We start from the raw sequence: 17365 nt of genomic DNA, 5'->3' as shown, positions 1-17365 counted from the left end.
CTCCATTCAACCTAGCAAGAAGCATTATCACAGTTCAAGGACACATTCCAGCCAGGCAAAAGTACCTGAGGAAGTAATGGAGCAGTACTAATGGGGTGTGGAATGGGGAGGGCGCCTGGCAGAACAGAGACCTGATAGCCAAAGAGAGATGCCTGGAGGGCTGCATTCAACCTCTGGGTCCAAGGTCCTCACCAAAATTTACAGGTATATTTTATCATGATAGTATGAGAATGAAATAATGAATGCTATCATATATTACTCAATACAGAATTAATATAGGAATTGCTATAGGGTATAAACAAACAACCCCATAAATTTAAACACAGTTATTGCATTTATTTTTTTCAATGCATCTCCACATTTAAAAGTAAAAACAATTGTGCCTTCAACATTTGCAGAAACTGGCACCACTCCTCTGCCTTCCAACCATTCTCAAGGGATGAAATTAGCCTATATAAAAATAGCTCCACTGCAAATGTTTTGAAATTAGGTTTGCAGGAAATACACACAGTAACTATTTTTCCCAAAGACATGATGCCATTCTAACAAGAAACGTTAGGATTCACATAATCCACAATTATACAATTTACACCACAACCCTATGCATGTTAACTGAGAACTGAATTCCAAGCAATTCAGTGGGGCTTACTCCCAAGTGAGGACGTACAGGATTGCAGCCCTAAGCTTTTTTAAACTTACCCATTGAAATCCATGATCCAGAAGGCCATATTGGAAAATTATACCCAAAAGATAAGAGAGAAGAACAATCATAATGTGTATTAGGTTAATAGGAAATAGAACTAAATCGTTGTTCTTTGGGGTAGGTAACACTTTTTAATCAGATTCATTCTACACAGCTCAGAACATCCAGACTTAAAATTATAAAAATGCATCAGTTTAAAACAGACACACTACATTGAATAAAACCGTTGGACACCTTAACTAAGCAAAATTAAAGTACAACCATCTCCGTGTGTAGACAGCAATTGATGGTGGAGCAACAAGCAAGCAGAAAAGAGACAAGACTGGCCTATTCCATTCTCTACTCCTATTGTGGCTTAGCCTCAATATCTAATACACCAGTGGGAAGCCTGTGACCTCAAGGCTGATGGACTCATCTCCCATCAGCCCCATCCAGAATGGCCAATCTCCAGGGATGGTGGAAGTTGTAGACTACCAATATCTGGAGGGCCACTGGTTCCTTATCCCTAGGCTAATAGATACACTCCCAAGAACATTTAGCAGCCCGGGACACTGATCATACTCATGCCCCGTGATGCTCTGCACATGTGCCTGGATTTATGTCCAAGGGAAGCATGGGGAGAAAAGCCATGGCTGAGCAGCAAATGTCAGAGGGAGGGGGAAATTGGCCAGGCAACCTTATCCTTCTGCTCCCACTCCTCAACTTACTAGATGCCCGTATATGTGGAACAGTGGCACTGTGTCTTCCACGTACAGATAGGAAGGATCATAACTGTAGTTTGTGAAGTAATGAGGGCTAGGCAGCAAGCAAGCTCAAGGACGACTTCTAAGTGCCTGTTTTTTAAAGGCACACAAGCCTGGCTTGCATAAAGTGTAAAAACACAATGCATTTCAAATCATGGCGGAGGGCCATACTGCCTTTAGATTATAGGGAAATAGCAACTCAGTCTCAAGGTCAGTGACAAAAATATTCATTAGGAAACTATTTTTTTGTGCAATAGACGTATAAAGTGCACATATTCCATAAAATTTGTTTTTTCTCTTCCTCTATCAGTGTCTGTGCAGCACAAGTCCAGTAAAGAGACACACTTTAGTTCCTAGACTGGCCTAGGGACTAAAGTGTGTCTCTTTACCGGACTTGTGTTGCACAGGCACTGATAGAGAAAAAAACAAATTTCATGGGATTTCAGGCACTCTTCGTAGTTTCTTTTGGTTTTTGAGTCTTCAGAAGTCATGCTGCTTTAACATTTGAAAATTCTTGCAACAACTCTTCAAGTGCTATAAAATATATTTTCTTTTTAAAGGAAACAGAACAAGAATTCAAAATACTTAGTTCTGAAACAGGCCTACAAAGTTTTAGATAAGTATTCACTTCCACAAGATGGAATAATGACCATTACTTTTAATTAGACACGTTCAGAGAGGATATCACCAACTATCAGAAATGCTATGTTCACAGGCATTGTCCCCCTGTAAGGGACAGTGACAACCTTTATACCTTGCTGGTGAGAATCTGGCTGACTGAGATAGGTCTTTTTCATCCTATGAGGACCAGCGTCAAGGGCCAACATGGTCAGGAATCTGCTAATGGCCCATACTCAAGTAGGGAGCCCACTGACAAGAGCCCCCTGAACCAGTGAGGAGGCCATGGAGGGTGTTTTGCTCAATGGCCTTCCAAATCCCGAAGCTGACACTGCATCCAGTAAAGCAGTGTTTTATAGATTCACAGTATATAAAATTATCTGATAAAAAGGCAAATACTAGATACACTGAACAGTTTACCCGTTGAAGTTCTAAATTCGTGTGCTGCTGACTTTCCACCAAATACAGCATCAAAATCAACATTGATTGTTGAAAAGGCAGTTTTCTGTGGTGCTGAATGAAGAGGATATCCTGCAAAATATTGATAAAAATTATTAGAATTGTCATCATTAAACAATTCTGCAATGATAAGAGATTGATGTTAACGAAAGAATGTATATATATATTGAAAGAAAAATGTATGGCAGCATGTACAGCTTTATGGCCACTAAATAAATCATCAAAGAAACAAACACAGCAAAGACTAGATTTAAAGAGGGGCATCCAGCGTCTAGTGAATTATGGAACTTAAGAAACCCAATCATATGCACCCTACTTCTTTAAAAAATGGTCATAAATATGTCAAATGCAAAGCATGCATTTTTGCATATTTAAAGTACACCACTTTCATTCTGAATTAAAGTTGCCAGTAATCTGCCAAATTAAGAAGGAACTGCAATGTAGTTTCGAGTTGAAACTAAAAAAACTATGGCAGAAATTTAGTATTAGTAAAACTAGAAATATTAGACTCGTCATCAAAGTGTCTATTTGGAAAGAAATTAGAGGAAGTTTTACCACTAAACAGTTCCACTGTTTGTTTGGAGGTAAAGGTGGATGTCACAAAAGGGGTGGTATTTTTTACAGCTTCTTCAACTGGCTTCATATCGAAGAGGTCCAAGTGGGGTGGAGACCCAACACAACCATTTGTGGATGAGAAAGGTCCTTTCAGATACAGCATTAGGTGGTAAGAAAGGGAAAGAAGAAAAACCAGAACACAAGTAATATTCAAGAGAGAAAACAGGCACAATTTAGGAGTTCAAAGAAGCAGGGTTACAAGGATTCAATACACTTTTGTGTAAGGCCGTTTCTCACTGGTCTACTCACCCTAGTTTTACTGAATAAAATTCATACCAGTTCTGTCTTTGTACAAAAGGCACACATTTTTGAAATGGCATGGAGGACACACGGACTTCTAACATCAGAATATATTTCTGGGTCTTTAAACTGAGGCAGTGTCTAGAAAGTGCATATATTTCTGCTTGAGCCTCACTGACTTGCTCACAAAGTGATTATGTCCCCAAGACTTAGAAGGTTTGTTTATGGTATTGATACAGCCTCACCTCAAGGCACAGTAAGATCAGGACAGAGCCTCAGGCTCACAAACTTCCTCCCTCACACATCATATGGGAAAATAAAAGCCGAAACTGAAAATTCTGCATTCAAAAATCAGATTGCGCTTTTAGTTCTGGGATTGAATAATCTGAATCAGAGGTCTTCTCTGTATATCTCAATGTTCAAACAACTTGGGAGGCAGGGAGGAAAATGTAGTGCCTGAACAGCTTGTAGACATGCTGCTTATAAGAACAGTCAAGAAGTGGATATCTTAACCACCTGCCCCTGGAAACTAGGCACATGTCTGCGAGGCAACAATGGCTAGCATTCCAGTGCAGAGCAAGCAAAGGTTCAGATGCAACAGAGAGCTGGGTTTTGAGAATTCCATTCCCACTTTATACCTGAAGAAGGCTCAGATTAGCAGCCACGGATGAATCTGTGTTGGTAGAATGTAAGATGTATTTACTCCTGCACATCTGTATTGATTATATATAGTACCATTATTTAATCACATCACTAACTAGAGTGCTAATGATATGCAGCCATTCAAGTCATAATTACGGGCAGAGGCCAGCTGCTTGTAGACCAAATTTCCTTCCTCAATTAGTTCTGAAGACAATGATGCACTTGAATACAGACCTCAGTAGGAAAGTAGGACAGTTACACATTTACAGACCACACATGACCTCTTACCTTCCCCACTCCCATTTATACAATCTTCATTTGTCATGGAAAATAAGTTTATAACTAACAGTTCAGAATGCACACCAGAAGCTGCAAAGATGTTATGCCCATCTACCTCATGTACCCTCAGCGAACACAATTTACTGACGTTTATACATCTAATCAAACTAGTCAGAAGAATATAAATATTGTACATGTCTGGGGTATATGAACAAACATGGAAGAAAGGAAAGATAATCTGACGTATTACTGGAAAGAAGAACAACTTTGGAGTACATAACTGCTATTATATACTTGAAGGTTCTATTAATAAAGGGAATAGATATCTGGTTTTCATGGCAAGAGAAGATAAGTTGTGCATTCAGTTAAGTATGACAATTTGAAAAGGTAAAGATAATTTCCAGAATTCCAAGGGCTGTAGAAGTTTTGCTTAGCCACAACAGTGAACTTACCTCCCCAGGCATTGCTTGCTGATGTTGCTATGGCTGGAGTACTCTGTACCGTTGGGACAAATGCAGGTTGGAGATCAAACAGATCAGTAGAAAGGTTGGGCATGCTGAAAGTTCCAAGAAGGATGTCAGCTATATAAAGGCATACTTAGGCAAGATGAGGTCTATAATCCTGGTGTGAACATCTGAAGGAGCTGAAGCTCAAACTTAGGCCAACAACTTCTAGAAATGTCTGCATATATATCCACTGACATGAGAAAATAATTTGAACTTTCACTTTAAAACACAAATTTGGTTTGATGAGATCCTCCAAGGATTATATCCGCCCAGATAGATTTTGATCCCAACAATAATTCAAGTATTTAAAACCCAGCTCCACCCCAACAATACTGTTAATGCATTTTGAAGCCCCAACAAACTTTTTAGGAAGGCCTTCAGCATTTGACCATCCATTTTACTGATGCTTTTTTAGTAACTGATTTTATTGGATTGTTTTGCTCTGCGATTAGTTTTAATGTTTGTTCTCTTGCTGCTGTTTTATAGCATTCAAGGTGGATATTTTAATGTAGTTTTTATATTTGTTTTATTTACTGTTTTTAGGCAGAGGTGTGTTCGGGGGTTTTTTTGGATGACTGTCAGCTGCCTGGAACTGCCGGATAAGCAGGATATAAATGTTAAATAAATTGTAAAAAGTTACACAAGCCTAAACTAGCAACCACATGCAAAACACGCACAGCATACACTCCATTATCCAGCTGTTGAATGAGTGGGATTATTATACATGCATGAAGGAATGTCTCCTTAATCTGAGGCTAGAAGGCTGGGCAGTTCCATGTTCAAGCTTTGGTCCCCAATCTCAAATATTCATTTCTCACTGCAATTTCATATTTGAGCAACTTCCTCCTTGTACAATTCTTTCCTGGTGGCATATTCAACGTCTGTGGCGCATACTCTACCTAAAAATGACTATATAGATCTTGACATTTAGTGCTAACTGAATTACAAAGCTGACTGTAAAGGGGATGAGAAAGGATACATTAACTTTTTTTTTTGTAAAGAAACTTGGTCAAGTTTCACTTCAGTACAAGAAGAAGAATCGAGAGGGTAGCACTCTATGCTAGTTCTACTCAGAGGAGACTCATTGACATTTCTAGACTAATTTAGGTTTATTAATTCAATGGGTCTTCTCTGAGTAGGACTTAGTTGGATACAACTCAGAGTCTCCAGTGCTTAAGCAGAGGAAGTGCCTCCTCCGCTCCCCAATTCCCACAAATTGTCCTGAGGTTCCACTGGTAAATCCATAAATCTAGAATGTGTTTCTATTTCACTTTTGCAAACAAACTTCTGTTGAACTTTTGGTCTGAAAAAGCATACTCAGTTGGTAGCTTTTAAACTAGTATGCTTTCCAGCGCCATAAAGTGCAGTATTAAGCTTCTGACCGTAGGTTCTTTGTACCTGCTCTGGTATTGAAATAGCCCTCACCTATTGGTGGTCGGTGCGGGTGTTGCAAAGAGGTCAACAGCAGCAGCATTGGTGTTCACACTCTTCCCTGATAAAGTGCTTGGAGAGGCAGATGTAGAAGTAGAATTTGACACCACAGAAATCTCTCTTAATCGCTGTTCCTACAAAATAGGTGTTCAAGATAGCATTTACCAAGAAATTCAAAGTTTACACTACTTTGCGCTTTTCCGCATGCAGAATGCAAGTACACCAGAAAGGAAACTTAACTATCTTGTGAAATTATGCCTCATGTACATTTTATAGTGTGTTACAGTGTAATTCAACCGAATCTTACTGTCAACGGAATCAGTGGGACTGGGCTGTTCCTGACTTTAGGTCGTGATCCAGCCAAAGCTAATCACTTTCAAGTTCCACTGGTTTCATGAAGAATTTGCTTGGCACTTTCCCCATGAAGAACAGCAAGACATGGAAGTACTCATCTTTGGCTTGACCTGTGAATCCAAGCTTTACAGAATAGGACACAAATTCAATGCTGTGATAGAAATGAAGACTAAGGCTGCACCGTAGGGTCAATGATTTCAGCCATTTTCAAACACACACACACAACTCACCTAAAGAAGATAAAATGCACTTTTAAAAGTTAAAAGGCGAAACCCACACCAGCACAATCAGGCATAAAAGTTAAAGCCAAATTACTTATCACACGGATGTATGAATGGTTGCTGCTAAACCAGCTTCCACGTTTTTAGAACTGCTCATGTCCAAGAAACGCAGCTGCAGTACCTTCAGTGCTTGCAGTCTAGCCTGCTCCTCCTCCAACGCCTGCTGTTTTTCTCTCTCATCCATTCTACTGAAGGACATTCCTGTGTTAGCAAGTGTGGAAACTGCACTGGATAGGGTGCTTGCTCTGAAATTTAAAAGGAAACCCCCCTACACATTTAATATCTTTGACCCTGAAGGAAACCTAGGAATATCCTAACAAAGGGTGTGGGTAGGGAAAGAGGAGAGAATTTGAAACTCCACAACTTTAATCTTGTCCAAATTAACATGGCAAAGAAAGAGATGGAAAGGCAATAAGGCTGCAACCCTATGTACACTCACCTGGGAAGAAGTCCCACTGAACAGAGAGGGACTTCAATCCAAGTAAACATGCATAGGATCGTGTTTTAAGAGTGGGAAACATGGTATCTCAAAGTATCCATGCTTGCAGTGCACATTTTTTTAATGCGCTTAAATTCATAAGCTAAGACAGCCTTTCCCAACCAGTGTGCCTCCAGATGTTGTTGGACCACAACTCCCATCAGCCTCAGCTAGCATTGCCAATGGTCAGGAAGATGGGAGTTGTAGTCCAACAACATCTGGAGGTACACTGGTTGGGAAAGGCTGAGCTAAGACAACCACCACCACCACCAGACAATTATTTGGGGAAAGGGAAAAGAAGGGCATTTTGATACTTCTTGTAACATGAGGCATTGTAGTAAAGAACATGTTTATGACTAGATTTACAGCAAGGGTAGCCAACACGGAGCCCTCCAGATGTTGTAGGACTTCAATTCCCATCATCCCTAACTGTGCTGGCTGGATCTGATGGGAGATGTAGTCCAACAACATCTGGAGGGCACCACATTTAGAACATCTACTCTGGTTTAGAGTATCCACTTTGCAATGCAAAATGATCGACCCACTTTGTCTTGGTTACCCAAAGTTAACCCAAATAAAGATTTTTTTAGAGTGCCTCTAAGAGATAAGACAGATCTCAAAGAGAGGGTAATTCCACACGTGTTGGATAGCTACCAAGATGACCATGTGCATGTAGATAGCATTAAGACATCCCAGCGGGAACCAAGGAATTCACTAGATTTCTGTTTACTGTAGTGGCTTGGATGAAAAGTTCAGACTAAACCCAGACCAGAATCTACTGCCAATGACATGGAGCCACCTGCCGCCACTGCTTGTTTATCTCGTGTGTGTGTGTGTGTGTGTGTGTATGTATGTGTGTGTGTGTCTTTTTCCCACCTCAGTCCATAATTCTACTCCCCCTGCCACTCCTTGATGAGAGATGGTAGCAGCAGATGCTTTGGCCTAATTCTACATTTCAATAAAACTTCTGCGCAACTTTGCATCGCTGCTTGGTGCCATCACCTTCTTTTCCCACATGGAAGGACACAGTTAGGGTTTAGGCTTCTGGGTATAGTCCTTACTATTTGAGAAGAAACAATTCTGCTATGTTACCTCAGCATAACAAAACACAAGCCTATAAAAGAGATGGGAACATCCTATGCCCCAATACTGATTGCAGTCAACCTGCCTATTACCTGCTGGCAGCTGAAACCTCCTTTGTCTTCTTCCCTTCCAGAGAAGCCAGATGCTGCTCCAACGCTTCAAGCAGACTGCTGGGAGCCTAAAGTTAAAATGTATGCTAGATGTATGCTGGATTACATCAAATGTATGCTGGATTACAAACAATTTTTTAAAGAAAAGGTTTTGGTGTTTCCCCCCTCCCCATTTTTCTGCTCCAAATGCCAGCGGCATCACTTCTACATAAAGGATCATAGCAAGATGCCCAGACAGAGAGAGAAGACAATGTCCACAGAGCCTCCACATATCCATCCCATCACAATCTTACAACTGAGTTAAACAAATACTGGCTGCCTTACGTCAGGTCAGACTACTGTGCCTTCCATTCCAATATTGTTTATTCTGACTGGCAGCAGCTTCCCAGCATCTCAGAAATCTTTCCCATCATCTGCTACGTGGTCCTTTAAAATTAGAGGTGCCAGAGACTGCACTTGGGTCATTCTGGATGCAAAGTATTGCTCTACTGCTGAGCTAGCCTCTCTCCCCTAGTTCCTTCTTAATTTAGGCAGTTGACTTGTTAAAACATTTCTATCACCGTCTTCTAGACAAGTTCTTTTCAAGAATTATCCCAGAACACCCTAGGAGTTCATCAGTGAGGTCAGCCCTCCAGGTGAACTTTATTAGCTCTGCCAATCCCACAGTGAAGTTTTCAGGTTGCTATGCTGGTATTTTAGAATCTACACCTCAGTGAAACGTTGCTTACATTTACTTGTAAAAAAAAAAGTCATCAGCTCACAGCTCATTAACTCCTGGCAATAGAGGAAATAACCACAAAAAAGAACACATGACATGCACAGCAGAAGAACGTCAAATTCATTTTTAAAGTGTTTGATTCCCTGACACTATCTGACTGGCATTTCATTTTACTCCCATATCTAAACACAGGTACATGGAATGGATTGCATTACCCCAATATATGGTACATATTTCCAGAGAAGTGTAGCTGCTCTGGCTGGCCAGTTTATATTTTGAGAGAGAGGAATTCTGACGTTTTGCCATGCTTCATGCAAGGGATCAAACTAAGCCTCTGAAAGTCAAAAGAAAAATAAGTACTATGATCTCTAAGCTTTGGTAAGCATTAGAAGTACAGTAGGGCCCCGCTTGTCGGCGTTCCGCTAATACAGCAGCACCAGCGGGGCAATCAGCTGTAGTGTGGGGAGCTGCATCCACCACGCTCCATCTGACAGTGATCATCTGGAGAGCGCAAGCTCCCCACGCGCCAGCTGATCCCTGTCAGCTGGAGTGCGGGGAGCTCACATGCTCCAGCTGATCGCTGTCAGCTGTAACGTGGCAGATGGAGCTCCCCACGCTACAGCTGATTGTGCGCTACAGCTGATCAGCTGTAGCGTGCAGTCAGCTGTAGAGCGGGGAGCTCCTGCACTACAGCTGAGCAGGGCCCCACTTTCCGGCAGTTTTCGCTTTTCGGCAGGGGCCTGGAACGGAACCTGCCATATGAGTGGGTCCCTACTGTAAGATCAAGACAAAACAAGCAACTAAGTTGTCGAGTTCACTCTTACTACTGACAAACATCTCCTTATGTCAGTCTTACTTTTCTTATTGACAATATATGAGGTGGCTAAAAATTGCCTGCCCTACTGAATAGAGCTGGTGTTTGACTTTTCTGCCACCCCTCATAAGACGAAAACTGCTACCCCAGGGCTACCCAACTTCACAAGGTTGTTGCAAGGATAAAATGAGAGAACTCCATGTATGACAGTGTGAGTTTTTTGAAGGAAATGTGGGATAATTGTGTGACTACTGTTTTTGTTACTTCTCAACTCTTTCATTTGAGCACCTTTATTTACCATTAACACTTCCCTCCAACGTAACATATATTCCTGACAAGCTCAGTTAACACAAAGAGAGACGTTTAACTGAGCTTGCCAAGAACATATTAGAAACACTATATCTATAATAGATTATCTAATTAAGACCTCACTGAGGGTTTGATGTCTATAGTACATAGCAATGCCAATACTCCTATGATACTAGACTGTACAAGCAAGGAGGAGAGACTTGAAAGTCGTATTATATAGCTAGCAAAACAGATAAACAATGAAACAGATGAAGATATACATTAGATTCCAATATATAACATAGAGGGGAATCATCTGATGCTCAAGTTATACTTTCTAGGTGGGGAAGCGCTATCAAAACAAAAATCAAGAGACAACCATAGGAAATACATATGTACATTATAAACTCAAAGGAGGATATGCTTGGGTCATACTGATAATGGTTTATACTGATAATGCCAAAGTGTTGGTTCATATCCCACAGAGCTCTAACTTGCAAAACTTGTTCCAAGGGCATTAGATAATTATTAAGAAAGGTTCCTGTAATGTGCACCACTGTAGCCTTGATTCATAAGGGGCAACATGTTTTGGGTGGGTGAACATCTTTTAAAAGGCCCTACTCCCTTGCTATGTGGCCAAAGGACTACCTTGTCTCTACCAGGCACCCTAGTCTGTAGCATGGACAAGGAGCTAGAGGGACTAGCAAGGCAATCTGCAGCTAGTGGGGGCTGCTTGGTCCAATTGGATGACTCAGACAGAGGCAGAAAATGGAGGGAGTTAAGCAATTATAGAGGCTAGGAGCAACAGTGACATCAAGAGGACAGAGAGGTTGACATGGGCAGGTGGTACAAGAGACTAAGCCTATTTAGAAAAGAAACAGAAAAGCTTGGCATGGTGCCAGCATATGGACAGATCCAGAAAAATTAGAGGGATCTATAGAATCATTTGATGTAACATCGCAACACCTGCAACCACCTCTCCTTTCTTTCAGGCATCTCATGAAAACTGAACTTTTTAGACAAGCCTTTGTAACATTAATTTCTCTCCAACTAATGCAGTAATTACTGATGCCTTTATTATTGCTTTTAATGATTTTTTAAAAGTTTTATTGTGCCTTTGTATGTTGTGAGCCACCTTGATGTACTTCTATGAAGAGCGTGGCTTATAAATACTCAGATAAATAAACAAACATGTGAACTATCAGAGTTCTGAGGTGGCTAACAAGAAGAATTTGTTACTCTGTCTGTGGAGCTGTCCTAGATGAATTAGTTCTGTACAACTCTTTATATACACATGTGGAGCTGTCTTATTGAATTAGACCATTGCTTTATTTAGCCCAGTATCATCTACGATAACTGGCAATGGCTTTCCAAGATCTTAAGTTAAGTTCTTATCTAGCTCTGTTAACAAGATCCTGTAACTGGAGGTCCTGCGGATTGAATCTTGGACCTTTTTATGCAAAACGTGTGCTCTGCCCTGAGCGATGGACCATCATCAAGCTTCATGGCTGTGGCTACACTTTTTGCATACTTCAGTAAGCTTCACAGAAGAAGCTGTATACAAATTTCATAAGCAACCATTTACACTTATGTCAGGATGAAAAGGGCAAATTTAGATGTCCCCACTACTTTTCCTTTGAGTAGCTGACCCCCAGCCCCATGAAATTCTGATGAAAAATTCTTCAAAAAGCACAGGAAGCTGCCTTATACCACGTCAGACTATTTATCCACACAGCCCAGTACTGACTACTCTAACAGAGGCGTCCCATGCAGAGAGATCTTTCCCATCACTTGTTACCTGATTCTTTTTTAAAACGAGAGATTGAGACAAGCCATGCTGTACCACTGAGCCATGGTCCCTCCCTGAGCAAGGGGAGGAGAGGGAGTTGCATTACTCCGACTGATTAATTTGTGGAAAATGCTGATTAAAACAAAGCAACAGGACTCTCACTTTCAGGTACACGTTACCCGCCATGCATTCCAGGGAAAGAGTCTGTGGTAGCGGTGGTGATGTTTCTAAAACTAAATTCCCAAAATCTTTAACAATATTATTCTCTAAAACAGCCCAGGGAAAAAATGATTACTTGTTATTGAACACATTATTTAAGTAAACAAAAAACAGGTCACGGAAAAATGATATGTATTTCCATATATAATATATATGGAAGAAAATGAATTCTCAGAATGTATAGAATGGAATACTAACAGTTAATCACAAAAGGACAAAAGACTTGGGTTAAATTAATATGAAATGTACACTGACCTGAGTAAGATCTGGAATGTCACCCTGATCAATTCCAACTTGCTGGGTTCACAAAAAAGGGAAAAAATGTACATTACTACATGCAGTGGCAATGAAAAGAAAGAACTGTGGATTTGAATGTCTACATAAAAGCTAAGGGAACAGGGAGGACATGGAGAGCTTTCTGAACTGGTACAACTCTAAATGCCACTTCTAAACTGAATTTCATATGGAGATCCTAAAAGATATTTATTAAGCATTTATCTATTTCAGATACCAGAAATAGCTTGTTGGAACTTTGGCACTATTTGGAGAAGTAAAATTCAATAGATACTTAAAAAAAAAAAACTTTGCTCAATGTAGACATTTCTTAGTTAATGAAAAATCAATAGAAACTAGACTTTTAAAAATATCCCTTTAAATGTACATAGTTTAGGTGATGTTTACATTCAGCAACTATCACATTAAACCTATGTTTGCATGAAATTATGAGGTGAGAATTGTGATCAAATGCACTTATTACTGTACCAGTACAGAGAGCTGAATGAAATACTATTCATGCTACCAGATTTATTTACCTCTGCCACTTTGAGAAATTCTGACAATTTGGTCATTCTGGCTAAGAATTTTTTGTAAATATCCAGACCTTCTTTGCACTGGTTCTTCTTCATATCGAAATACTTCTCTGAAGCATGAAATTCAAAGAAAAAATAATTTGTAAATAAAAGGACTGTAATATAATATTCATAACATGGCACACTGGAAAGATAATTACAGAAAAGCATTTAAGCATCAAAACTTAATAGGATGAAAAAAATCTACTATTTCTGATATGTTTCACCCCAGGGCTGGCATAGGTCTGTTCCGCTATTTTTTTTTGGGGGGGGGGGAGTGGAGAAACAAATGGATGGGCATTTTCACATCTGCCTCCAATATGCTGTGGTCCCGTCCCCCCCCTTGCTGTGGAACATGTACAGCGGTGGAGCCTTCTACCTACACGGCAGGGGACCTCTGGCAATACACATATCACTGTACTCACAGTCCTTCCTCGCTACTACCAGACGGGCACCTTCCCTGCCTCCTAAGGTCCCTCAACTGGCCTCAAAGTAGAGATATGATTGTCCCCTTAGTTAATTAAGACTTGCTGGATGTCCATACAGCTGGGATTTATTCATAACATTTTAAAGTTTAGTCATCTGCAAATATAGGACTTTTAAAGAAAGCAACTTATAACATTACTTTCAAGAAATAACAGTAACTTGCAGATGAACAAGTATTTTAAAATGCTTGATTATTTCTTCAATAGTGATTATACTTTTCAATAGTGTGCCTATAAAAAGGTATTGTTAAAAGCAATCACCTGCTCCAGCAATTGCAAACTAGGAGATCCAGAGAACATAAACTGGTGTGGGCGCTGCATAACAACCATAAGAACCAGTGCAGATACGGAAGTAGTCTGCTACTAACAGATTATGGCTATCTGCTTCTGGATTTGAAGGCATATCCACATAAACTAACCATGTGTAGTGGTGGTATCTCTGAACGATTCTAAGGAAAATTAAGGTCCAGATTTTCAATAATCCTTTAAACCAGCATTGTCCAACCTGGTACCCTCCAGATGATCCTGGACTACAACTCCATCATTCCCTGGAACAATGGCCATGCTGGCTAGGGATGATGAGAGTTGTAGTCCAAAGCATCTGGAGGCACTAAGCTGGGGAAGGCTACCTTAAACATATCTAACTGAACTCAATTTTCAACTATGTCTGTAGGTTTTTACAGATCAGCTTAAGTTGCTATTATAATGCAAGCCATAAAAGTGGAAACAAGTTCTATTTAAATCCCAAGGATTTCAACATAATGTGTTTAGGGTCAGGGTGACAGCATGGGGGGAAAAATCAGAGCCAAAACCTTCTATTGCCCAATCTGTTTTGATTTGCCATTCCTTTATTATAGGCAGCTACTTGCCTTTTCACCTGATGTGAGTAAAATTGCCTATAGGTTGGAAGCTTTTCAAAGGGTCTGTGTTTTTGGCTACAAATTACTAATAGGGACACCACAAAAGACTAAGAGCTAGTAAGATTGTTGGATTTTATTTGAAAGTCTACTTTTTTATGCTGCTGGTAACTTAAAATTACAACCTACTTTAGGATATTTTACCCCAAAACAGGAGATGTCTATATAGAAATATTAAAGCATCAAAAGTTTAAAAGCTTTTGATTATTTGTAAACCTAAGTATTTAGCAAACTGCTAAAAATAGAATATGATGTTGTTGCTCTCGCTCAACCAGACTGAAACTTGATTCGATTATAGGCAAGTTATCTTCCATTTCCATTAATTCAATCTACCCTTTGAAGATGCCACTAACGGATTTAAACTTTACTTGACAACAGTTTCAGCCAAGACCATGAAATGAATCCACCAAAATAATAGCTCAGTTTATTCTACAAAAGGCCTTCACAGGAACCTCATTGACAGAAGGACTGAATGTCTGAAGAAGCACTGAACGTCAGTTGAAAAGATATACCCCCAGCTATGAATGAACACACAAATCTGTAAGTCTCAGAATACACGATTCTGGTTAACTGAACACACATCAAACAACTGTGAGGTTAGAATATTTTAAAAACCTAAATAGCAAGCCAATCATATATAAACACTGACAAACAAGCTTCCATACGTTCCAAACAATTAGAACCTTAAGCTAGCAAAATCTTAATTTCATTAAAACTACAGTAGGGCCCTGCTTTGCAGCATTCCACCGAAACAGCGGTTGTCAATTGCAGAAAGGCCCCGCTCCTACGGCGCTTGTTCCACTTTTACGGCATTTTTTGGGCATCGGGCACCATTTTAGACAATATTAGTCAATGCGTTCCGGTTTACAGCAGATTTTGCTTTACGGCAGCGGTCCGGAACAGAACCTGCCTTATGAGCGGGGCCCTACTGTAATGAAAACAGATATAAAGCACTTTCTGAGCCCAAGCATATACTCTTGCTGTCATCTCACCCAAGAATTTTGTGAAGTTGAACTTAGTTCAGGATAATCATTTAAATGTTGCTATGGTCATAATTGGAGCATAAAATTAGAGAACAAAAAAACCTTTGTTCTTTTTGCCAATTTATCCCTGCCCCCCTCCAAAATCAGATAAAAAAAAGAAAAGAAAAATGACAGTAGAGAACTTTGCAGCTCTTGACTTTTGCAGATTGAAATGAGTCTTTCCTAGACATTGGCTTAATGTAGAAGAGTTATAGAATGTTTATGAACATTCCAGCTGGCCAGTAGTTTAAAACTAAAATAAACTTCTGGCACAGTAGGGTGAAGGATAGAAAGGGCTGTGTACTGTTGATGGAAAAGAATACAACAGAAGAGATAATAGGCAAGACTATCAAAGTGTTGGTCATCTGTTAAATATGTGCACATGTGTGAGAAGAAATATTTGTGTATGGTACATGTGTGAAAGCAGAGGATGGGCCGGCATGCATGTCAAGGTAAGCCACAGTAAAAAATAAACCGTGGCTAGTACTGTGAATGAACAGCATTGCTAGTACACATTGCTCAACCGCTCCCACTTTGTTACGCCCTGCCTGGAGCCAGGAGAAACAAACAAGGCTTGGCTTACCATGATGTGTGAAACAGCTCAATGAAGGAGTATTACGTGCAACTACTATGAATGGGGGTGGGAGTGTGCGAGGGAGAGAGAGCGCAAGGGAAAGAGAGAAACACCTGGGGGAGACTATTAGAGAGTAAAGGAAGAAATAAACATAGCAGAACCACATATGTATATTTCCACAGGTCTCTGCTTGTAAATGTTTAAACAATTTTCATTTATTGTTTCACATACCTAACAAGTTAATAATCCCCTCATTATAGGCTGCAAAAAGCCTAATGGAATCTTTAAAGAGGAGCATGAAGGCAGCATTTATTACACCATTCGTTAGTTCATTTGGGTTTGCCTGTGTAGAAAGCAAAAAAGATTTTTAAAAGTCAAAGCACCAGAAAGTGAAATCACATTTGTTCTTCCTTAAAAAACATACTATGGATTATAGAAATAAAGAACAAGTTGAGTGCTTACATCAAAATCGAGAAGTGCATCTAGTTGATTCTGAATAATTGGAAGTGTTTTCAGAATTTTTTCAGTATTCATCATTCTCATCACACCATCAATCCTTCAAAACACAATAGAAAATAAACAAGTATACAAGCATAGAACACCTGACTATGGCATGCAATGACAGCACTGCAAATTAGTTCAAACTAAGAGGACTCCATCTCTGCACACTTAAGAGTAGGACCATTGAAACCAGTGGTACTTATGAGTAAATATACACAGAACAGTATTTTTCAAAGTTGCATATCTGATTATTCAATATAAATTCTTTTAAGGAACATTTTAATCTCCTAAAAGGTTCCAACGTCTTATTAATTTTTTATGCAAGGTGTTGCAATAGGAACAGTGCCAATGACCACATTACGTAGTGTCAGCACCACAAAAGTTATATTTTCCAAATTAATGGAACTATATACACCATTCCATACTTCAAATTTCACATCAGAACTTGTGGGGGGGGGCTGCACACAACACAGGAAACAAAACACAGGAAATTCTTACCCTCTTTTCATTTTGGTGAAATCAACTGCTACAAGTCTGTAAGAAAGTGCTTTTTCATTCAAGTATCTGCTATACCGTCTGATGAAGGTAGACATATCATAGCCTGAAAATGAAATATTTTTCAATCTGACTTTTCATTCTTGTATTATC

The 17365-nt window shown here is 39.8% G+C and overlaps 1 protein-coding gene across 5 annotated transcripts in view; it reads right to left on the bottom strand.

Annotated features, from left to right (window-relative positions):
* The window catches only part of LOC133371458 (phosphatidylinositol-binding clathrin assembly protein-like), an 89986-nt gene that overhangs the window by 32086 nt on the left and 40535 nt on the right, over positions 1-17365 (bottom strand). For 3 of the 5 annotated variants that reach the window (XM_061598911.1, XM_061598912.1, XM_061598910.1), the window contains exons 4-14: positions 17216-17318; positions 16679-16772; positions 16448-16559; positions 13183-13289; positions 12626-12667; positions 8525-8610; positions 6993-7116; positions 6231-6370; positions 4752-4855; positions 3079-3225; positions 2485-2595 (exon numbers count right to left, since the gene is read on the bottom strand). In XM_061598911.1, the coding sequence (XP_061454895.1) occupies positions 2485-2595; positions 3079-3225; positions 4752-4855; positions 6231-6370; positions 6993-7116; positions 8525-8610; positions 12626-12667; positions 13183-13289; positions 16448-16559; positions 16679-16772; positions 17216-17318 (1170 nt within the window). The remainder of the gene's footprint in view (positions 1-2484; positions 2596-3078; positions 3226-4751; positions 4856-6230; positions 6371-6992; positions 7117-8524; positions 8611-12625; positions 12668-13182; positions 13290-16447; positions 16560-16678; positions 16773-17215; positions 17319-17365) is intronic. The other 2 variants (XM_061598914.1, XM_061598913.1) reach the window with 1 other exon arrangement.

Source organism: Rhineura floridana, chromosome 16 (assembly GCF_030035675.1).
Source record: "Rhineura floridana isolate rRhiFlo1 chromosome 16, rRhiFlo1.hap2, whole genome shotgun sequence".
NCBI lineage: Eukaryota > Metazoa > Chordata > Lepidosauria > Squamata > Rhineuridae > Rhineura > Rhineura floridana.
This window is presented reverse-complemented; position numbering and strand designations above follow the sequence as displayed.